Below are 19,313 nucleotides of genomic sequence, written 5' to 3'. Positions count from 1 at the left end.
ACAATGAATTTTCTTCCATATTTATTGCTTTTTTGTTTAGTAAAAACAAAGTATTTTGAAGTTTTGTTTAGTAAAAGCAAAGCATTTTGAAAATTTATTTTTCATATTTGTCATTTATTCATTGCTACTATTCAATAAGAAATTAATTTGAATGAATGATACCTGTAGCTTAAGTCATTAAGTCTTGAGCTTAAGTCAGAAATGATACTTAATTAGGAAACCATATTAACAATCGATTTTTTCTTCATATTTATTGCTTCTTTTTAAAATAAATTACGTGACAGGAAAAAAAAAGCCGATGATGAATTAGTGGATGGAAATTGAAAATTAAGTTAATTGAGAAATAATTAAAGAAAACGAATTTACAAATCTTGAAAAGATTTCAAACTTTTTCAAATTTATCTTTTTATTCCAATCCTTTCTTTGATAATAAACAGCATTCATCATTCTAAACAATTTTTCCATCAATTTTAGCTTCTTTCATCATTTTTCAATTTTTTTTTTTTTTTTTTTTTTTAAGAAAGAAACAGCAAATTAGTGCTAAAATTGGTGTAAAAAGTTTCTAAAGCTTAATTTTATGTATAGCTATGTAATTAGATAATGCGACATAGTTTTTTCGGTACAAAACTACTTGAAATGACTACTTGGTACGTCAAAAATTACTACGTGGTACGTCAAAAATTACTACGTGATACGTCAAAAAATTGATCATCTTCATTAACATATCATCCTGAAGTAAATTAAAGTGACTTGAAATAAAATTGAGAATTTTGTTCGTGTGACAAAAAAAATTATGCACCACAAAGGATAATCTTGTTTTGTTGTTGTATGGTACAACACCACAAAGGTTAAAATTCAGCTAAATCAATTTTAAACAAATAACTAGTGACAATAACTAGTTTATTAATTTATACAATATCTAGCCTATTAATTTATACAATATCTGGCCTATTAATTTATACAATATCTGGCCTATTAATTTATGCAATATCTGGCCTATTAATTTTTTTGTCACAAACAGAAGTCTAATGCTTAAAGTTTGGGTAATACTATCAGGAAATTCTTTAGAATTCTCTAACTAGCCAAGTTACCAAAATGGCTAGGTTAAAATTAAATCAGTATTTATGAGAAATTTTAGTTGAATCATTATAAAGGAATTAGGGCAGTTCATGACTTGCATGATGAGCATTAGGAATCATTTGCATGCCAGCATGAGGCAATCAGCATGCAGATAAATGCATGCTAGCATGAGGCATCAGCATGCAAATGAATGCATACCAGCGAATATTGAGTTGAAATGTAAACAACCGTAAGCAAGCAGAAGAATGGATGAATTGGGCGGCACAGACAATAATTTCTCTCCGTTCCTCTCTCTTATACCACATTTTTCTTTCTTTTTTTTTTTTTTGATTTAAACAATTTAATTTTTTATGTAAACAATAGACGCTGAGCAATTTTTTATCTTTTAATTTTTATCAGAAATAATAAACAATTGATTTAATTACAATTGTTTCAATTTTCACAATCATCTGTGGATGTTAATGATAAACTAGTTAGTAATTCAATTCTGATCCACGACATCTAAAAAGTCAATTACCAGATATTACCAATCAATAATTTAATTATAATTAATTTTTTAGTGATTAAATAATTATAATTAATTGTTTTATTGATTTTATTAACAAGTTTATTCATTTTAGCAAGAAACGATTCAGAACAATAGCAATCTGCTCCTTTTTTTTTTTTTTTTAATGGAAATCTTTTAAGGAATAATTTTATAAAATTAAATGCTCAGTAAATTATGCCTATTGTTCAGTTAGTCAATCTCCTTGCACTATTTATAATTCAAAAATATTTTGTTACATTTTATTTTCATTCATTTAAATTCCATTTGAAAGCAATCAATATTTTATGTAAAATATATACAGCAATTTTAATCGTTAAACATAATATATGATACAAACAATAAAAAAAAAGATCAACAAAGATTCAAAACTTTTTTTTAATTTTGTTAATTATAGTTATGAATTGTTTCGCAAATGAAAACAATGAATACATTTTAGATTTTCTTTTAAATTGTTAAAAAAAAAAAAAAAATGAGATTGTTGATCTAAAATGCTATCAATTAGATCTAAAAAACAAATTTTAAGGTAATACAATTGGACAACTACAGCATTTATTATATACATAACAAAATAAATTAAAATTTCAACCGTTAAATTTGCGAAAGAACTCGTTATTACAATTTCTGTTTATTTATCAATGCTAAAAAATCAAAGTGATAAATTGATAATATTTGCATAAATTTTCCATAATTTTGCTACTAAAAAATTAGAAAAAAAATTTGAATCTTCAAAATTATCAGAAAGAATTAGGTTATGAAATGACATAAATATTCGATAATAATTTATAATTGCGTAACATTCTTTTTTCTTTTTCTTAAATAATTAACACTTTTTTGATTTGTTCTTTTTCAGCTACTGCAACCTGAAAATAAACTTTATAAGTAATGTACTGAAACTAAAAGTTAATTAAAGTAACAACATCCAATAATCATTTTTTTTTTTTGCATTCAATACAATTAAATTTAAATTAAAACATCTCATCTTCTTCTCTTGGAATTTTACAGTCTAATTATCCGCCTAATTTGCTATTTGCTCATTTTGGCAATTGTTCATTTTTTGAATTAAATTTTTCAAAATTTATGGACATCCTTATAAAATGAGCATGGATAAGGTATGACTTATGCCTGATGATAATTTTAAATGATTGATTCAAATTAAACCTGATTCCTTGGCTTAATATAAAAAGCATAAATAAGGGGTAGTAATGAAAGTAATGAAAGTTTAGACAGCGTAGAAATGTTGAAAATATCCGACCAACTATGAAATTCCGATAAAATATGGCCAGCTTGTACACAAATATAATTATATGGTGCTAATCCTGCAAGAAATTAAAATTGGAAATGAATAAATTAAAATAAGATACAGTGATCAAATTCAATTGTTAAAACTTTGTTGCGAATAGGACTACAAAAAATAATTCATATTAGCACAATATGCATTAATGACGTAAACAAAGTAATGTCAAAGTTAGAATTCATTTACTTGAAATCGAAAAAAAAATTGAATTAAGTATGTCAGTTTAAGATTATATACAAAATCAAATTTGTGTTTTCAATTCAATCATTTAACATTCAAAATTCAGATTAAATTTAAATTTCTTTTTTAAAATTCATCATAAAATAGGAAAAAAATTCAGTTTTTTTTTAATGAAATTTGAATTAATTTCAAATTATTTTCCATTACCAATAAAAGTAGTCAATGCAAAAATGAAAATGGGAATATTAAGAAATGGTGCAATAATATTGAGTAGCCAACTTGGTGAAATTGGAAACATACGGGCAAATAATAAGAATGCCAATAAGCGATGCGAATTATTGTTTACCTATAAATGAAAATGAAAATTAAAGAGAAAAAAAAAAATAAATAAGATTTGAAATTTTAATTAATTTCAAATTTTTAAAAGTAAAAGAGTACAGTTATTTTTTTTAAAAAAAAAAAAGATGCTAATAGAGAATTAAATTAAAAAGTTAAGAAATTATTAGCAAACCTTTTGTTGTAAATAAATAATATGATGGCCTAAATAATAACAGACATATTCACTAGCAAAAGTTTCTGAAAAAAGATAGCATAATGTTGAGCCAATTGTTGTCAAAATGCATACCAATAAAAAGCCAAACCAAACATCAAATAATACGCCAGCTATTAAATTCTTAAAATTTAATTAATTAGCAAAAAAAAAAGAAAAACATTTCATTAAATGATATTTTAATTTCATCACTTTCTTCATCATAATTTTTCAACATTATTCTACACTTCGTTTTTTTCTTTTTGTTACAAATAAATGATATGACAAAATTAATTTTTTTATTTTTTATTCCAAATTTTTTTTTTTTTTTATTTCATTTTTTTATTTTAACAATTTTATCCATTGCTATACATACATAAATAATTTGAAATGTTAACTAACTAAAATGAATGATCCTGGAATGGCAAATGTTTGTTTATAAATGTAGGCAAAAATAAACAATGTAATAATATAGCTGAAATGTTGATCTTTGTAAGCATAGAATAATTTAGCTGTAGCAGTGAAGTTTGCTAAATTATTTGGCAAATTCCATGGTGGCTTCCAATTTATGATAACTAAAATATATCATTAAACTTTTAAATTAATACAAATATTGAAAAAAAATTCTCTAAAGCTATTAAAAATTATCGATAGCAAAACTATAAGCTTTTCAATAATATTATCTAAATTTAAATATAGTTTTTTTTTTTTGTCTTAATTATTGTTGGAATTTTAAAAAGATATCGTTTATTTATAAGTTAAAAAATATTAATGATAAATTGAATTTTTCAGTGATAATCAAGAAAACGAATAATAGGTGTGAAAAAAGGAAATTTGCTCTCTTTTGGCTTAAATTAATTAGCTACTGCTTAATTAGCTACTGTTAATATTTAGCATCGAAAATTATGACAATAAAATGTAATAATACTGGTAAATTATTATAAAAAATAAATGAAAAAATTATGCTACAATTACTTTGCATACTTTTCCATAGTATATAATGCATAAAAATTAGGATTAGTTTGAAATATCAATTTGAATTATTAAATTTTTAAGAATATCTCCTTCTTGTAAACTACGAGATAATCTTGAAATTGGTGTAAAAAAGAAAAATGCAAATAATTTAAATTTGAAAAATGATAAACTTGATCAATAATTAAATTAAAATACAAGAAAAAAAAATACCAGAAGACGTGGAATTGGGATGAGTAGGTGCAGAGCAAATAAGAATCCATAAAATGATAGATGAGAAAGTAAAAATTGCTGGTAATATGATAAGTCGAGCAATCATAATGCTATTTCAATGCTGATAATTATTTAAAAATCTCTTGGAATTATCTTGCAAGGTTACTGTTACTTGAATATGCAGTCGAGAACGACGTACATTTTCATTTCAATGCCTCACGTGAGGACAAACTTCGAAAAATGCACCTGAAATAAAATTAAAAGTGTAAATATAAAAAGCTGTAATAATAGTTATAATTTAAACGTCATGAAAATGAAATATAAATAAAATCAATAAGATTATCATAAGTTTATCAATGATTTTTTTTTAAATTTGAATTAATTTGAATTCGGCAATAATTTCAATTCCGATAAAAATAATATAAACAATGAGTTGAAGAGTTGATGAACTAGTAAATGGATTGTGATGAAAATTATGTTAACTTAAATGCATTATAGTGGAATTTCACTATTACTAATAATGAAATCTTGGATAAAATGAGTTACCAGAATATATCACAGCTATTATCATTGTGATAACAGGAAAAACTTTCCGGTAATTTAAATTTTCAGGATTAGTTCGCTGAAAAAATCAAAAATATTTCTTGTATTTGCACCCAAGGATTGAATAAAAAGAGAGAAGAAAAATAAATCAATCAAAATAATCGATAATTCAACTTACTAGCTTATCAGTTCGAATTCAATATTATAAGCTGTTAAGAAATTGATTGAGATGTTATCAGTAAGATATCAATGGTAAAGAAAAAAAGGAAAAAAAGAAGTGATTAACTAGTAATGTATAAAAAAAAAAAAACAAAAAAGAAAGAAATTATCAGTTAAAAATTGCAATAAAATTTTTTCATCCAACGCTTACTAAAAGCTTATCAATTAATTATAATCAATAATTGTTTGCAATGACTTTAAAATGATAAAAAAAAGTGTGGCAAATGTGTGATAAAGTATTTTGATCTAAATTCATAATTTCATTAATTTCAAAAAAAAAAACAATCTAAAATTAATACATTGCACTTAACACAACCAATGAAATTCAATATCAAAAAAAAAAAAGAAAATATCAAATCAATAAAAGATAAAAAAATTCTTTAGAGATAATTATATTCTTTGTTAGGATGGATTTCATAGTTTTTATTCTAGAAAGTAATCACTGTTAACTATGCCACGTACGTGCGACATATTAGTTACGTGATATGGTGACATCACGTAATAAATCGTTCCTACTTATTTATTAATTTCATATAACTTTTGACTGAATACTCCAAAGTATAAACTATAAGTCAAATACGGATGTTGTAGCTGACATTGTAAAATATCGAAAGTTATTTATCAAAAAATTGGAATTGAAATAGGATATGAATTGGTATTATTTTTATTCTTGACAAAGTCTTTTTTTTTTAAGTTTAGTAAACAAAAAGTTAAAATCTATTAGCTAAAGCCAAATTTTATTTTTTCTGCATTTATAGAACGAATTACTGTGAAATGATTTTTTTCAGTGCTTTGTTTTTAAATTAAAATAATCCTAACTTATCTTAACCTAAATATCTTTACTATTAAAAGAATAAAATGAAACTATTAAAAAGAAGAATATTTCGAATTCAATCTTCTTATTAAGATAGAAAGAGAAGAAATTTGATATAAATCCAAGTAATAGAGCAAAATATGAATTAATTAACCTTGGAAAAATGATTCCAGGAAGTATTCCAATGAAACCTGTTCAGTGTTAAAGATAAGCAATGATAATTAGTTGAATTTTAATAATGATAAAGAGAATGAAGTGTAAATTAATCAAAGAAAAGGTATCCAATATTTACGACATCGGAATGGTAATTAAATTATTAATTTCAAATTATTGATTTAAATTATTGATTCTTAATAATTTCAAAATTTCGTGATTTATAACAAATTTATCAAAACGAGTTGATAACTTTGCTTTTTTAAAAAAAAAAAAATAATTATTACCAAAAAAGTGAAAAATTCAGGAGAAAAGTAATATAAATAAGGTAGCCGAGTAATAACAGTTCAGAAACCTGATCCGGTATTCCGAGTAAACTATGAGGAATGTAATATCGCAGTTATGGCTTTTATACACCTCCCTCATTTACTGTTCATTTGACATTTCATCGCTATTAACTTTTTAGTAAACTTTAAAACACTAAACTGAATATCGATTGGATAAAGTAAGTAAACAAGTTCAATCAAAATGAAAGTAATGAAGAGAATGAGGACAGGATAAATCAATGATTTTATAAATAAGAAATATCAAATAAATTCACAATGATAATTAATGATAAACAAAGATGGTAATTAATTTTTAATCTTTCATCTCTTCAGAAAAAGTTTTAAAAAATTTTATAAAATTTACATAATATAAAAAAATTTACATAATAAAATTGCAAACATTCATCAAACAACAGTGCACTTTCTGTTCCTCTCAATTCTCAAATTACTCAGAAAAGCTGAAAAGGCATTTTACTTTAACTTTACTTTAACTTATCACGGAGTAACAATCAGTGTGAAATATTTTTCAACTGTATGATGAAAAGTATGCATCTATGCATAATAATTTAGTTTTGCGGAAGTAGAGGCACACGTATGCACCACACGCACGCACACGTATACACTTATATACTTACGCAAGGAATCCTTCGTGAAAAATAACAGTTTGGAGCTGAAAAAATCTTCTAAATTTGAAACTTTTTGCCAAATTTTCCCCAATTTTGTAATGCGATCAGTGATACTTTAGCAGACTTAATCTCCGATTCCATCTCAGAAATAAATAAATCAAATTTTTTTCAGATTATAAAAAAAAAAAATTCGCTAAATTTTATGGATTTCTCGAAACTCTCTCAACTTTTCATCTATGGAATTCAAAATTTTATTTCCCAATTTAAAATTTTCCAATTTTTTTATTTTTTTTTTTTTTTTTTTTAAATTTAAAAAACAAAAAGAGATGTAAGTGAGGGGTACAAAATATTTTTCTCACTAATCTTCAGCAAATCTTAGAAAATTGAAAAACAACAATTTCAGTTCTTAATGTTTTGATCCCACTAATTTATCAAATTTAGATTTTGGAAACCCATAAAACAATGGGCGAAATAAATTTTATTTAGGAGCTGCTTAATTTTGATACATATATGTATACCTTCGTGAGTTCATAGATAGATCTACGATATAGGTCATCCTCAGATCATTTGTTGACATCGTAGGCACAGCATGTTGAAATTCGAGATGACATACCACCGTAAATATACCACCTTAAAACCACCTCAACCCCTTATTAATCAAATAGTAATTAACTATCTCGTGAGAAAGAGATTAATTTGATTTTGCTACATGGAAAAGTTCAAAAAAAAAAAACAAAAATAAACACCGAAGCTATGAGTGCAAAATAAATAACTTCCAAAAATTACTTCGGTTGTTGGTAAATTGAATTATCAATACATAGGTATTTAATTACCTGTGCATCATTTTAATCATTCAATTCATATTTGAAAAAAAAATTTTTTTTTTTATTTGAAACTTTTAAGAAAGTATAAATTATAAAAAATTTTATGTTCTAATTGGAATAAATGAATGAAAAAGGTGTTTAAAATGTTTAAAAATTTTAGCAAAAATAGATGGTATTATATTATATATAATATAAAACTAATTCATAAAAAATTTTAAAATTTAAAAACATTTGGATTTTTAATTTATGTTAGTTAGAAAAGCGTTAAAAATATAAGCAAAGCACATAATTTTGTGATTATTTCAAATGATAAAATTGTATTTTTGTTTTAGCAAATTTTTTTTTTTTTTTTTTTTTTTTCATTATATTTACTGAAATAAAAATCTTTGGAGAAAGTTTAAAAAATATGAAATATATATTTTCGATATTGTTTATATTGCTCTGTTTTTAACATACAAATGAATCATTGAAATTTTTAATCATCAATGAAACAATCATGTTGACAATTCAATTTTTCAAATTCTTTTTTTTGAAATATTTGATGTGCAGATATTAGATGATTAAAGATCAGTGCTACAATAAATACTCGTCGTTTTCATCTAATGTGACAAAAAGCGCCCACAATTTAAATCCTTCTTCAATAGAACATATTTTATTTGTTTACAATTCAAGACAATAGAGCATATTTATTTGTTTACAATTGAAAAATAATGACAACAATAAAAATTATTATTACTACTACTATTGTTATTTATGTTTTTTTGTTAGAAAAAGAAAAATAAAATGAAAGTTAAAAGTTTGTAGGCTCTTTCATTTCTCCAATAACTTTTAATAAATTTAATAGCAAAAAAAAAAAAACTTTAGTTGATTTAGCTAAAGGTAATATATTCAGGTGAACTTTTTCACGAATCTAAAATTTAGCTAAACCAAAAGCTCGAATAACTCAGATGAAAATATGACAGAGATCAATTTAAGCACTCATCAATAAACCTATTTAAAAATCAATCAATATAATGAAAATTGCTACTTTGCATAATGAATTACTACTGCTTAACTTTTCTTAAATAATTTAGCATTAATTGAAATTTGTACTAATCTCATTGAACTCATCTTTCTGATTACTTTAACTGATTATTTTAAATGATTACTTTAACTGATTACTTTAACTGCAGCAATAGCATAAAGTAATTCCTGAATTCAGTCAAATAATGCTAGATATAAAACGTTTTGATACGCAATAAATCAATAAGATAAAAATTATAAAGTTTTTTTTTTTTTTTTTTTTCATGAAATTAATCTGAATTAATTACCAATAATATCAAATACAGTGATAGAAGAATCTAAAATTATATTACAATTGTTGTATGCATAATAAAAAGTTATTTCATTTCGATTATACGAAAATCATAATAAAAGAAGAAGAAAGAAGGAGAAAAATGATAAGAATAAATAGATTTATAAGTCTATTCTATGAACTTTCTACAATAGTTCTGTCCTATGAACTTTAAATAGATGTCAAAATGTCAACAAGAGATCAATGTCAAAGCGCAAGAATTGTGACAAATGATTATTGCGGTACTATTTGACATATTATTCGGTCAATTAAACAACATTTAAGTTTAGATTTATAAGTCTATTCTATGAGTTTAGAAGAATTGAAAAGATGAATAAATTTAGGAAATGGACAATACTATTCTTTTTGAAGAAAATATTTGACATTGATATAAAAATCGATATATCAATATAATGAAAAAGGGAATTTTTCAGCAAATGAATGAATGAATGATTTGTTGAAAAAAAAGAAAAGAAAATTTAATGAGAAAAAAATAATGCTATGAAAAAATAAAAAAAAAAAAAATTGCATATAGAAAAGGATAATTTTAAGTGTTGGAAATCATCGATTCGACCAATTATGATATTATCAAAATGAAGAATGGTCATTTAAAACTGAATTGATCAACAATTTCATGCAATAAAACTTTGAAGTAGCATTAGAATAAGAAGGAAAAGAGTAATAAGATATAAGAAGATAATATAACAATAATGATTCATATAATTTCAAAATTTTGAAAAGGAATAGAAATTTGTCATAATGTCTGTCTGATATATTGATTAAGTTGTGTCACTTTAGAGCTAAGCAACTTATTTTTATTCTTTCATACATACATTCGCTCATGATATTTGTTTAATTATATAAAATCTTTAATGGAAATAAATGATGAAAAGAAACAAGAATGAATGAATGAATGGAAAGGGATTGGACTTATGACACGATGACCTAATTTTCAATCCTTATTACAATCCATGCTTGCAAAATTTTAGATTTAAAAGTGAAAAGAATAGAAAATTTTTAGAAAAAAAAAGAAAATTAGAGAATAGAAAAAAATTAAAAATAGAAATTTTGATTGATATAAATCAAAAATTTGAAAATGAACAGAAAATTAGCAAATGTATGAAAGCTAAATGAATCGAAGTGCAACACAGCACTTTCTTAGGAAACTAAATTTTGTGGTATTAATTATCGATAGATTATTTCCACTTACTTTTATAATGCTAACCACTTTGTTTGAAGATTTCAGCTTCATAAAAAAAAATGTAAAACACGAAAAGATCATTGGTTTACATTTAATAAATCGAATTCAAAAAAAAAAATGATATTTTTTCATGTAATATTTCAAAATTTTAAAAATAATTATCTAAAAATTTAAAAAGGAAAGAAAGAAAAAATTTGGAATAAAAATTCTTTTTCAAAATAAAATATAATATAGAAAATTACAAAGAAATAATTTTAGTAAAAAATTTTGATTTTCATAAGCAAAATGATCCTTTGCAAGGCAAAATTAAGCCTTCTCATTTACTATTACGATGGAATTAAGAGTAAACAATACGTGTTCATGTCACGTTAGATACAGTTTAATGTTCGACGAAATTAATTAATTACCTAGATTACCTGCTTTACGTTCGATTCAAATGACGAACACAAGAATGAAAACTCTCGACATATTGAGTATTATTCAAGAATATCAATCTGAAAAAATGTAATGAAGAGGAAAAGAAAGGATAGAAGAATGATAGCAACACACATGCACACATACATACATGCACACGCATACACATACATACATGCACATACATGCACACGCATATACATACACGTACATACACGCACACGCATATGCATACACGTACATACACGCATACGCATACGCAATTCAGTTTGCAATGCCAATTGTACCTTTCATGTTCCCAACATTTTCAGGTATATACTATTTAATTATTAAATGCTAAAATGAAATATGTTTTCCTTGATTGAAGCTAATATCAAATTTTGTAAACCTTACGCATTTCCATACTTTCAAGAGTAAATTAGCTCTTTGCTCTCGAAATTATTTTTAGTAGATAATATTTTGGTTTTTTTTTTTTTTTTTTTTTTTTTTTTACACCTAAAATTTTAGAGAATATTTGGTATGCAAAGTAATAGCAGTTTTAGTATCATACATTTAGTTGATAGTATCATACAAGTTTGTAGTAAAAACTATTCTTTATCAAATTTATTATTTTTAGTTTTTTTTATGGAAATCAGTAAGTAAACCAAAAATTTCAACTACACGAATTTTAGTAAAATCCGAGAAATAGTAATTATACTTACGGAATTGTTATAACCAATTAAATTTAAAATGGTTTTTCAATTTTGTGACTGTCATCGTTGATGATAAGAATACACTGAAATGATGGTAATATGGTTGAAAATGATAGAATTGTTTTCTTTCTTCCTATTAAACCACAAATGAAAAAATAAATAATCTAGGATTCAATTCTTTGTAAATAAATGTATTTTCTAAATGGAAATTTTTATGAGTTTGAGATTAAAAAAAATTTAATATGATTTTAATTAAAAGACTTAAAACATTTATCAAATATACACCACATTCGTACAATCATTCAAGTATTCATATAATCATTTAATTATAATTACAAAGAAAAAAAAAATAAGTATTTTCACCCCAAAAAAAAATCTGTAATTTAGCAAAGATTTTCATTTTCATTGTCCGAAAATTTTTATTCACAATTGTATAAATGAAATAATAGAATATATTATAAATTCAAATTATCAAACTGTATCGGCACTCCTGATGAAAATTGCCCTGTTGACGAGCTTTTATCACGTTGACGCCTATTTTTGAACCAGTTTGAAATCTGAAAGTATTTTTTTTTTCAAATATTAGAAAGATTGTGATAAATTATCACTGATATTTTATAAAACTTTAATGATATAAGCAAAAAATAAAGATAAATAAATAAATAAATGAAAAAAAAAAAAAACAAAAAATTTACTTTTTCAAAATTTGCATAAGAAAGATTGAAAATTCACTTATAAATATTGCAATAAATTATAATATATTATAGAGCTCTAATAATTGTTTAGCATTTTTTATGTTAAATGGACTATCTTACTAACCTAAAAACAAAAAATTTTAGTATACCGCTGAAGCTATCATAATGTGTTGCCCTACGTCTCCTTAATCCAATTGCATTTCAATTTTCTTAATCAAGATTTTATTACGAACTAGCTTACTAGTAAAAAAAAAAGGTAAAGGAGGTTTTTAAAATTTTTAAAAATTTTATTGGCTTACTATTTTCCTTCTTAGATCTACCAGTTATAAAAATAAGAAATTAAACATATCCTAATTTTACCTGTATAATCTTTAGATCGGTAATTCGTGCTATTTCTTTTTTATCCTCAAGTGTAGGATATTTGTTTTTTCTATAGAACTGTCGAAGAATCTAAAAAAAGAAGAAAAAAAAAATGATTCAACAATATATAAATTAAAAGAAAAATTGATGTAAAAATAAACTTAAATTTGGAATTGAAATGCTACAATTATAGCGAATTGGATATTATCTGATGCATTTTTTTCTTGACTTAGTAGATCGGTTAACCATAACTTTCTAGCATTTTCCTTGAAACTGTAAATAGTTTCTTGTCCATCCCAGATGGACCGCGGTGGCGGATGTTTCTTTCGTAAGCGGTATTTCTCTACTGCGCCCAGCTCCTTTTGTCGTCGTTCTTCATTCTAAAAATAATCAGCAAATTCTTTTTTTTTTCTTTTCAAGAATTTTACTATTCAAGAAAACTGAAACGAAATAGAACCCTAATTTTTTTTTCGAAAGTTGAGGTGTCTATTAATCAATTTAATTTTAAGATGTGCTAATCAGGAAAGATATTTGATTGACTTCACTATTGCATGAAAAGTAATGATGTTTCATGAACTGTGAGCTAACTATTATCTTAGTTGTAGATAATGAAAAAACCGGAAATAAATTCCAGAAATCATTCTTCTTTTTCTTACTTTACTAATGACCTAATAACCTGAACGAGTCATTTTAGCATAGATTATTTCAGATCAATGATCAAAAATAAAAATTCTTTTACAGATATAATTGTATTGTAGAATACCTCAGCATAGCGCGCCTTATACCATAAATCTTGCAATTCATTATAAAATCGTTGTTCGAACGTATTTGACGCTATCGTCTAAAATTCGAATTCAATTACTAGAAAATGATAACACAAACATCTAACTTTGTAAATTACTTTCAGTTCATCCAGTATCGTAAATAAAGTAGTAGTTATACGGAAATTTACTCTTTCAGAAACTCTTTCAGGTAGTAATTACAGCAGTAATTGAAATTACAGGAAGCTATTAATACGAGAGTAATCAAAACAAACAGTCAAAATAAATATTAATGTAAAAAGTATAACATATAAATTAATATTACAAAAACGAAGATGTAAATAAGTAAATAAAGTGCTAAGATGTGTGATGAAAGGAAAAAGTGATAGATGAAAGGAAAACCTGAAATAATTCCTCATAACGTTTTCCGTAATAGAGTGCATAAAGATAAGCACGAAGTACGGAACTTGAATAGTACCGACACCGGTAAAACATAATATTATTTGCAATTGGTTCAAATAATTCTAATAATTTCGCACCATCACGTGCTTGATAGAGTGCTTCACAGATACAGTCTATCTAAAAAGTAATTTAAATTTAACAAATTATAAAGCTGGAATCAAATTTCACATTTTTAAATTTCATCTATGATGTAAAAGATTTTTATTGTGAGCAAAAGTTAGTTAAAAATTTTCAAATATCTTAGACTTTTAATATTTTTAAACTTTTCTTCTTTTTGTTGAAAAAAGCTCCAACAATATTCTGCTATTATTTTATTATTGTTATAATGTTTTTTATATAATTTATAAATTTCAATTTAATAGCTAAATTTTAGCAGTTAATTCAAAAAAAAAGAAGATTTTGATAGTGTGAATATTTGTTAATTTTTTAATTGAATTTTGAATAAACAATCCAAAATGATTTTTTTTTTTTTTATTTTTATGATAAATAAAAATTACCTGATCAGATGAAAAAGTAGCAGATAACCGAAATAAACATGGATCATTTTGTTCTACGTTTATATTTCCCATTATTTTTTTCATCCATTGATTTGAATATTGAATTAGAAATATTACTGCAAACGTTGATTACATAAATATGAATTCTTTTCCACCTTAATATATTACTACTTTTTATAATTAGCATAGAATTTAAACAAATATGTGATAAATGATTAAAGCTTATTTTAACATTTCGAACTGTGAAAAAATTTTTTAAAAATTACGAAAGTATTTGAAGTGGGAACCAAAAAAAAAAACACTAACTGTTAATTTTAATTCGAACTGTTTGATTTCTCCTTTTTTTTTAAAAAAAATTACTTGAAATTAGAGTTTACAAAAAAGAAAAAAAAAGTATGATAATATTTAGTAAAAAAAATAAAAAAGAATACAGCAAATAAGCATAAGAATTTGAGAAAAATGGAATGCATTCTCAGATTTTATTTTGGCGGAAATAAAATTCGACTAACTCCGCCTTCAGTTTACGGTATGTTTATAAAATGAACAAAAAAAAAAAAGGAACGATTGGAAAGATCTATTAAAAATAAAAGTCTAATAATTGAAGAAAAAATGAAAAATGGAACAAAAAAAAAAAAAAAATATATCGAAGTATTAATTAAGAATAAAATTTGAATAGAAAAATTAGATTTAAAAGAAAGTAAGATGTGGAAAAATGAAAAGGAGAAAAAAAAATTTTTTTTTTTTTTTTTTCATTTTATTTTAAGAAAGAAAAAGTAGAAATTTCATTCGATGATGAGCTGAATGACAATGACAAATTTTCTCTCATATCTGTGGAATTATAATTTAACAGCGCCTCCTGAACATTTGCATTAATTGGCTTTTTCTTTTTTGCCTTCCTAAAGATGGATCATTTTTCAAGAGTGAATGAATTACGGTAGTTACCTATTTGTTCCCATCCTGCAATATAATTATGAATATGTTACTACCAAATGCATTTCTATTATTAGACAGATATATATACGATGAAATATGAGCCTTTTTCTTTTTTTTTTTTTTTTCTTGAAAGATATATACAAATGTAGCTATAGAAACCTTTGTTATTAATTTATTGTTGAAATTATGAAAAAAAAAAAAAATAATAAAGAGAGAATGCTTTTGAGAGAATATTTTTATTGTTTAGATATGTGTGTATCTTATAAACAACATTCATATTTACTACTGTATTTAGTTAATTCTTTGTTTAAACTATTTCTGAAATCTTTTTTTTTACAAAGGTTAATTAACATTTAATTAATTACGAAATGATTTGAAGTATGTGTTTTTTTTTTTTTTTTTTTTAGATATTTGAGGCTTAAAAATTTGTTACTTATATTATCTTACAATATAAACAGATCATTGTAGCCAATATTTCAGTTTTTTGTGGGTGAAGTATTACTTCCTGGACTTTTAGCACCTACTTACCTCTGGTGCACCTGGTAATTAAATGCCATATAATGAGTACCATTTGTGTCTATCTTTTTGCTATCTTTCAATTTCAATACATTGTTTGCCATGTAGTTAATATATTAACAGAAATTAATTAGCCACAACAATGAAAATTGCTATGTTTAGGATGCCAAAACAATATTAATTAAATGTGTATTTAACTACTGTATGAACAGATATTATCAGGTTTCAGGAATAAACATGCATAACTAAATAGCCTTTTGCTTTCCCTCCTATATTTTCGACAAGAATCCAAAAATTTGCAAACAATTTAAGATCAGTTTGATTAGATCTGTAAAGTTGATTCGATATCATGAACTGATCTAGCATCCATAAATCATCTCCAATGTAACAAATTGTTTCATCATTTTATCACTTCTGACTTTTGTATGTTTCTTTTTTTCTTCCTTTAATTACTACTTCCATATTTAGCATAAAACATTTTAATTGCATATTGATTGATTTAATAGTATCACATGTAAATCATTCGTAATTGTAATTAATAAATTATTTTCTGAATGAGCAAATTTATTAAATTTCCAAGTTGCTCGAAATTTGAGAAAAAAAAAATCATTCATCAAATTGCTTATTGTTTGTACTAATTCGTTTACTCTTTTATATTTTATTGGTGGATTAATCACTGCAGTACAGCTATTGTTGTTCATTCTTAAAATCTTTCAAAATTTCCGCAATTTTTTCAGCAATTTCCTAAATTTCTTTGTATTTAGCCGAACTGTCATTATCACCTAATAATTTCATTGTTTGCTTCAGTTATTTCTTTTTAGCGATGTTTAACATTGGCTATTATTTTTCAACACTTACTCACTTCTTTCATTTTTTGGTAATATGAAAAGAAGACCGAAGTTTACTCAAGAGATTATGCAAGTCGACAAGCGATTAACGCTATTTTGTAAGGTAATGGTAGTCAGTTGTTATTCCACGATAATTACTGGATTTTATTTGGCCATTTTTATAATGTTATATGATTATGGTATTCGATAAATATCACATCGATCGATTATTACTTTTCGAGAGTGAAGATTTCTCGAAATAGTCTTATTTCTAAGAAGTTCAACCAGATGTATGATTTCACACTTTATCGTAGCATAAACAAAGCAAGATTCAGAAATTCTCTCAAACTGATGTCTCTTTTTTAAAAAATTAATATTCAATAGACAATAAATCTGTTAGTAAGAAAATATTTGCTTCTAATCAAATGAATTAAATAATAGTTCAAAATTAAACAAAATAACAGTCATATCTTTTTACGTGTGATCACTTATTGATGAAATTCATGTCTGAAATTTGCATAATTTGATACAAGCAAGATCAAGTATTTGTGATCATCATACAAAAATTTGATATTAATAACACAAAATAAGTATAAATTAAAGTGATCACTTAATGAAGTGAAAAGATAGCGCTAGTTTAATGATTACGAATAGATCATTCCTATAATTTATGTTAACATCTAATTGTTCATCAGTAAATTGATTTCATTTTTCTTTGAAATTAAATTAATTGGAATAGTTTGACATTTCAGGCTTTCTTTTCATTTCACAATTTAACTTTTATCTTTTATCAATCTAACTTTCCATTTGTGAGCTAAGTTCCTATCGATAATTTTCATTTTACTCTTTTTATGTATAATAGCAAAAAAAAAAAACTTATTAAAATTGTTAAAAAAAAATTCCTTTAAATGTATTTATCAGTTCATATGCATTAAAATATATTTTATTATAATGTATGCCATAATAATTATACAAAGAAAAAAGATTTCAACGTCAAAAGCTATTTCAACGGCTTATCTAACAAAAGGTGCGATTTTCATGGATAATTTGTTGTTTCGGTTAATTTGCATTTCAGATGACCGATTCCAAAAGTCAACAGATGCATGGTTGGTTCACTTGAGAAATGAGATAATCGTCCTAAGGATATGCGAGGCATATAAACCCACCTTTAAATGATGATTATGTTCGGGAATAGCGAGAAAGGGAGGCAGGGAGAGAGGGAGATAAAAAGAGAGGGATGATAATTAGCTATGACCTTATCTTCCTTCTTCTAACAAGGATTTACAGAATAGTCGCTTTTTGTTATTTAGAAAATAAAAAAGAATATTTAGATAATAACAGCAATTTTCATATCTTCTCATTAGTTGTGATAAGTAAAGAGCACATTCTAATAATCTTAAAATCTGACAAAATGAATTCCTGTAAGAGGAACTAAGGATTAGCACTAGCAGGTGGTGAATAAAGTAATGTTCAATTTTTGAGGTAAAGCAATTATTTTGACGCTGCTAATATAAAGCGAGCAACATATGATGGAATTTTAAAGAGATAATTTGCGAAAATAAACCTTCGATCTCTTTAATCGAAGTTATCATGAAGGGATAAATTAGAAATGCTATGAATTATTTTAAACACAAAGACAAAAAAGTAAATAAAACAATCAGAGATGTTTAACGACTATGGGAATTACCCTAGAAATATTACTTCCTTTTGCTATATGATTCTTTGCATTTCGAATGACTGTTGGAGTAATGTATTTTAATTCATCCAAAATCAAAATAACTTTTATTAACTCTAAAAGAAGCGGAACTGCTTGCTTTTTATCACAATATCTTGAAAAGAAGAGGTATTAGAAAAGATAAAATTTTACTTCACTTTCAGACTTAAATATTCAAATAATAAGCAGAAATTTCCAAAACGGAAATCTTTGTACTTCTTAAAATCATTTTTAAAATAGCATTAATAGAAAATCTCAAATTATCAAAATGTGTCAGTTCATGACCAAAATTGCTAATGCAAGAAATCAAGCTCTCATTGCTTTCGAATAACGAAAAACAAAAATTGATTTTAAATTGAGCTGTTTTCCTTCTCGAATACTATACGAATCATTTCTCAAATATTTTTATTTTTCCGTTTTTCAATCCGAGGATTATTTTGAATAAAATTTCAATTGCATAAATATTTTTTTTCAATATGGTTTGTTTTTTACAGTTGACCTATTGGAATGCTCTACAAAACAAACAATTTGTTAAAAGAAAGTTCACATTTCAAATAAAATCTTCAACATTGTCATTGTACTTGGTTG

At 24.5% G+C, this 19,313-nt stretch overlaps 2 protein-coding genes across 2 annotated transcripts; both read right to left on the bottom strand.

Moving 5' to 3' along the window:
• Nucleotides 1-2,439: 2,439 nt before the first annotated feature.
• Nucleotides 2,440-4,921, bottom strand: Bma-bus-19 (Uncharacterized protein; the record flags this gene model as incomplete). The annotated part of the gene is made up of 6 exons (XM_043081336.1): nucleotides 2,440-2,487; nucleotides 2,786-2,943; nucleotides 3,309-3,447; nucleotides 3,613-3,774; nucleotides 4,033-4,205; nucleotides 4,816-4,921. 6 exons carry the CDS (start codon nucleotides 4,919-4,921, stop codon nucleotides 2,440-2,442), a joined length of 786 nt encoding a protein of 261 aa, XP_042937270.1.
• Nucleotides 4,922-12,415: 7,494 nt separating this feature from the next.
• Nucleotides 12,416-14,807, bottom strand: Bma-unc-39 (Homeobox domain containing protein; the record flags this gene model as incomplete). The annotated part of the gene is made up of 6 exons (XM_043081335.1): nucleotides 12,416-12,517; nucleotides 13,016-13,085; nucleotides 13,268-13,395; nucleotides 13,779-13,856; nucleotides 14,179-14,355; nucleotides 14,736-14,807. The coding sequence occupies 6 exons, from the start codon at nucleotides 14,805-14,807 to the stop codon at nucleotides 12,416-12,418; spliced, it is 627 nt and encodes a 208-aa protein (XP_042937269.1).
• Between the last annotated feature and the right edge of the window lie 4,506 nt (nucleotides 14,808-19,313).

The sequence above is a fragment of the Brugia malayi genome (genome assembly GCF_000002995.4).
Source record: "Brugia malayi strain FR3 genome assembly, contig: Bm_v4_Chr4_scaffold_001, whole genome shotgun sequence".
Taxonomy (NCBI): Eukaryota; Metazoa; Nematoda; class Chromadorea; order Rhabditida; family Onchocercidae; genus Brugia; species Brugia malayi.
The sequence above is the reverse complement of the archived record's forward strand: the minus strand, read 5'-3'. Positions and strand labels throughout refer to the sequence as shown.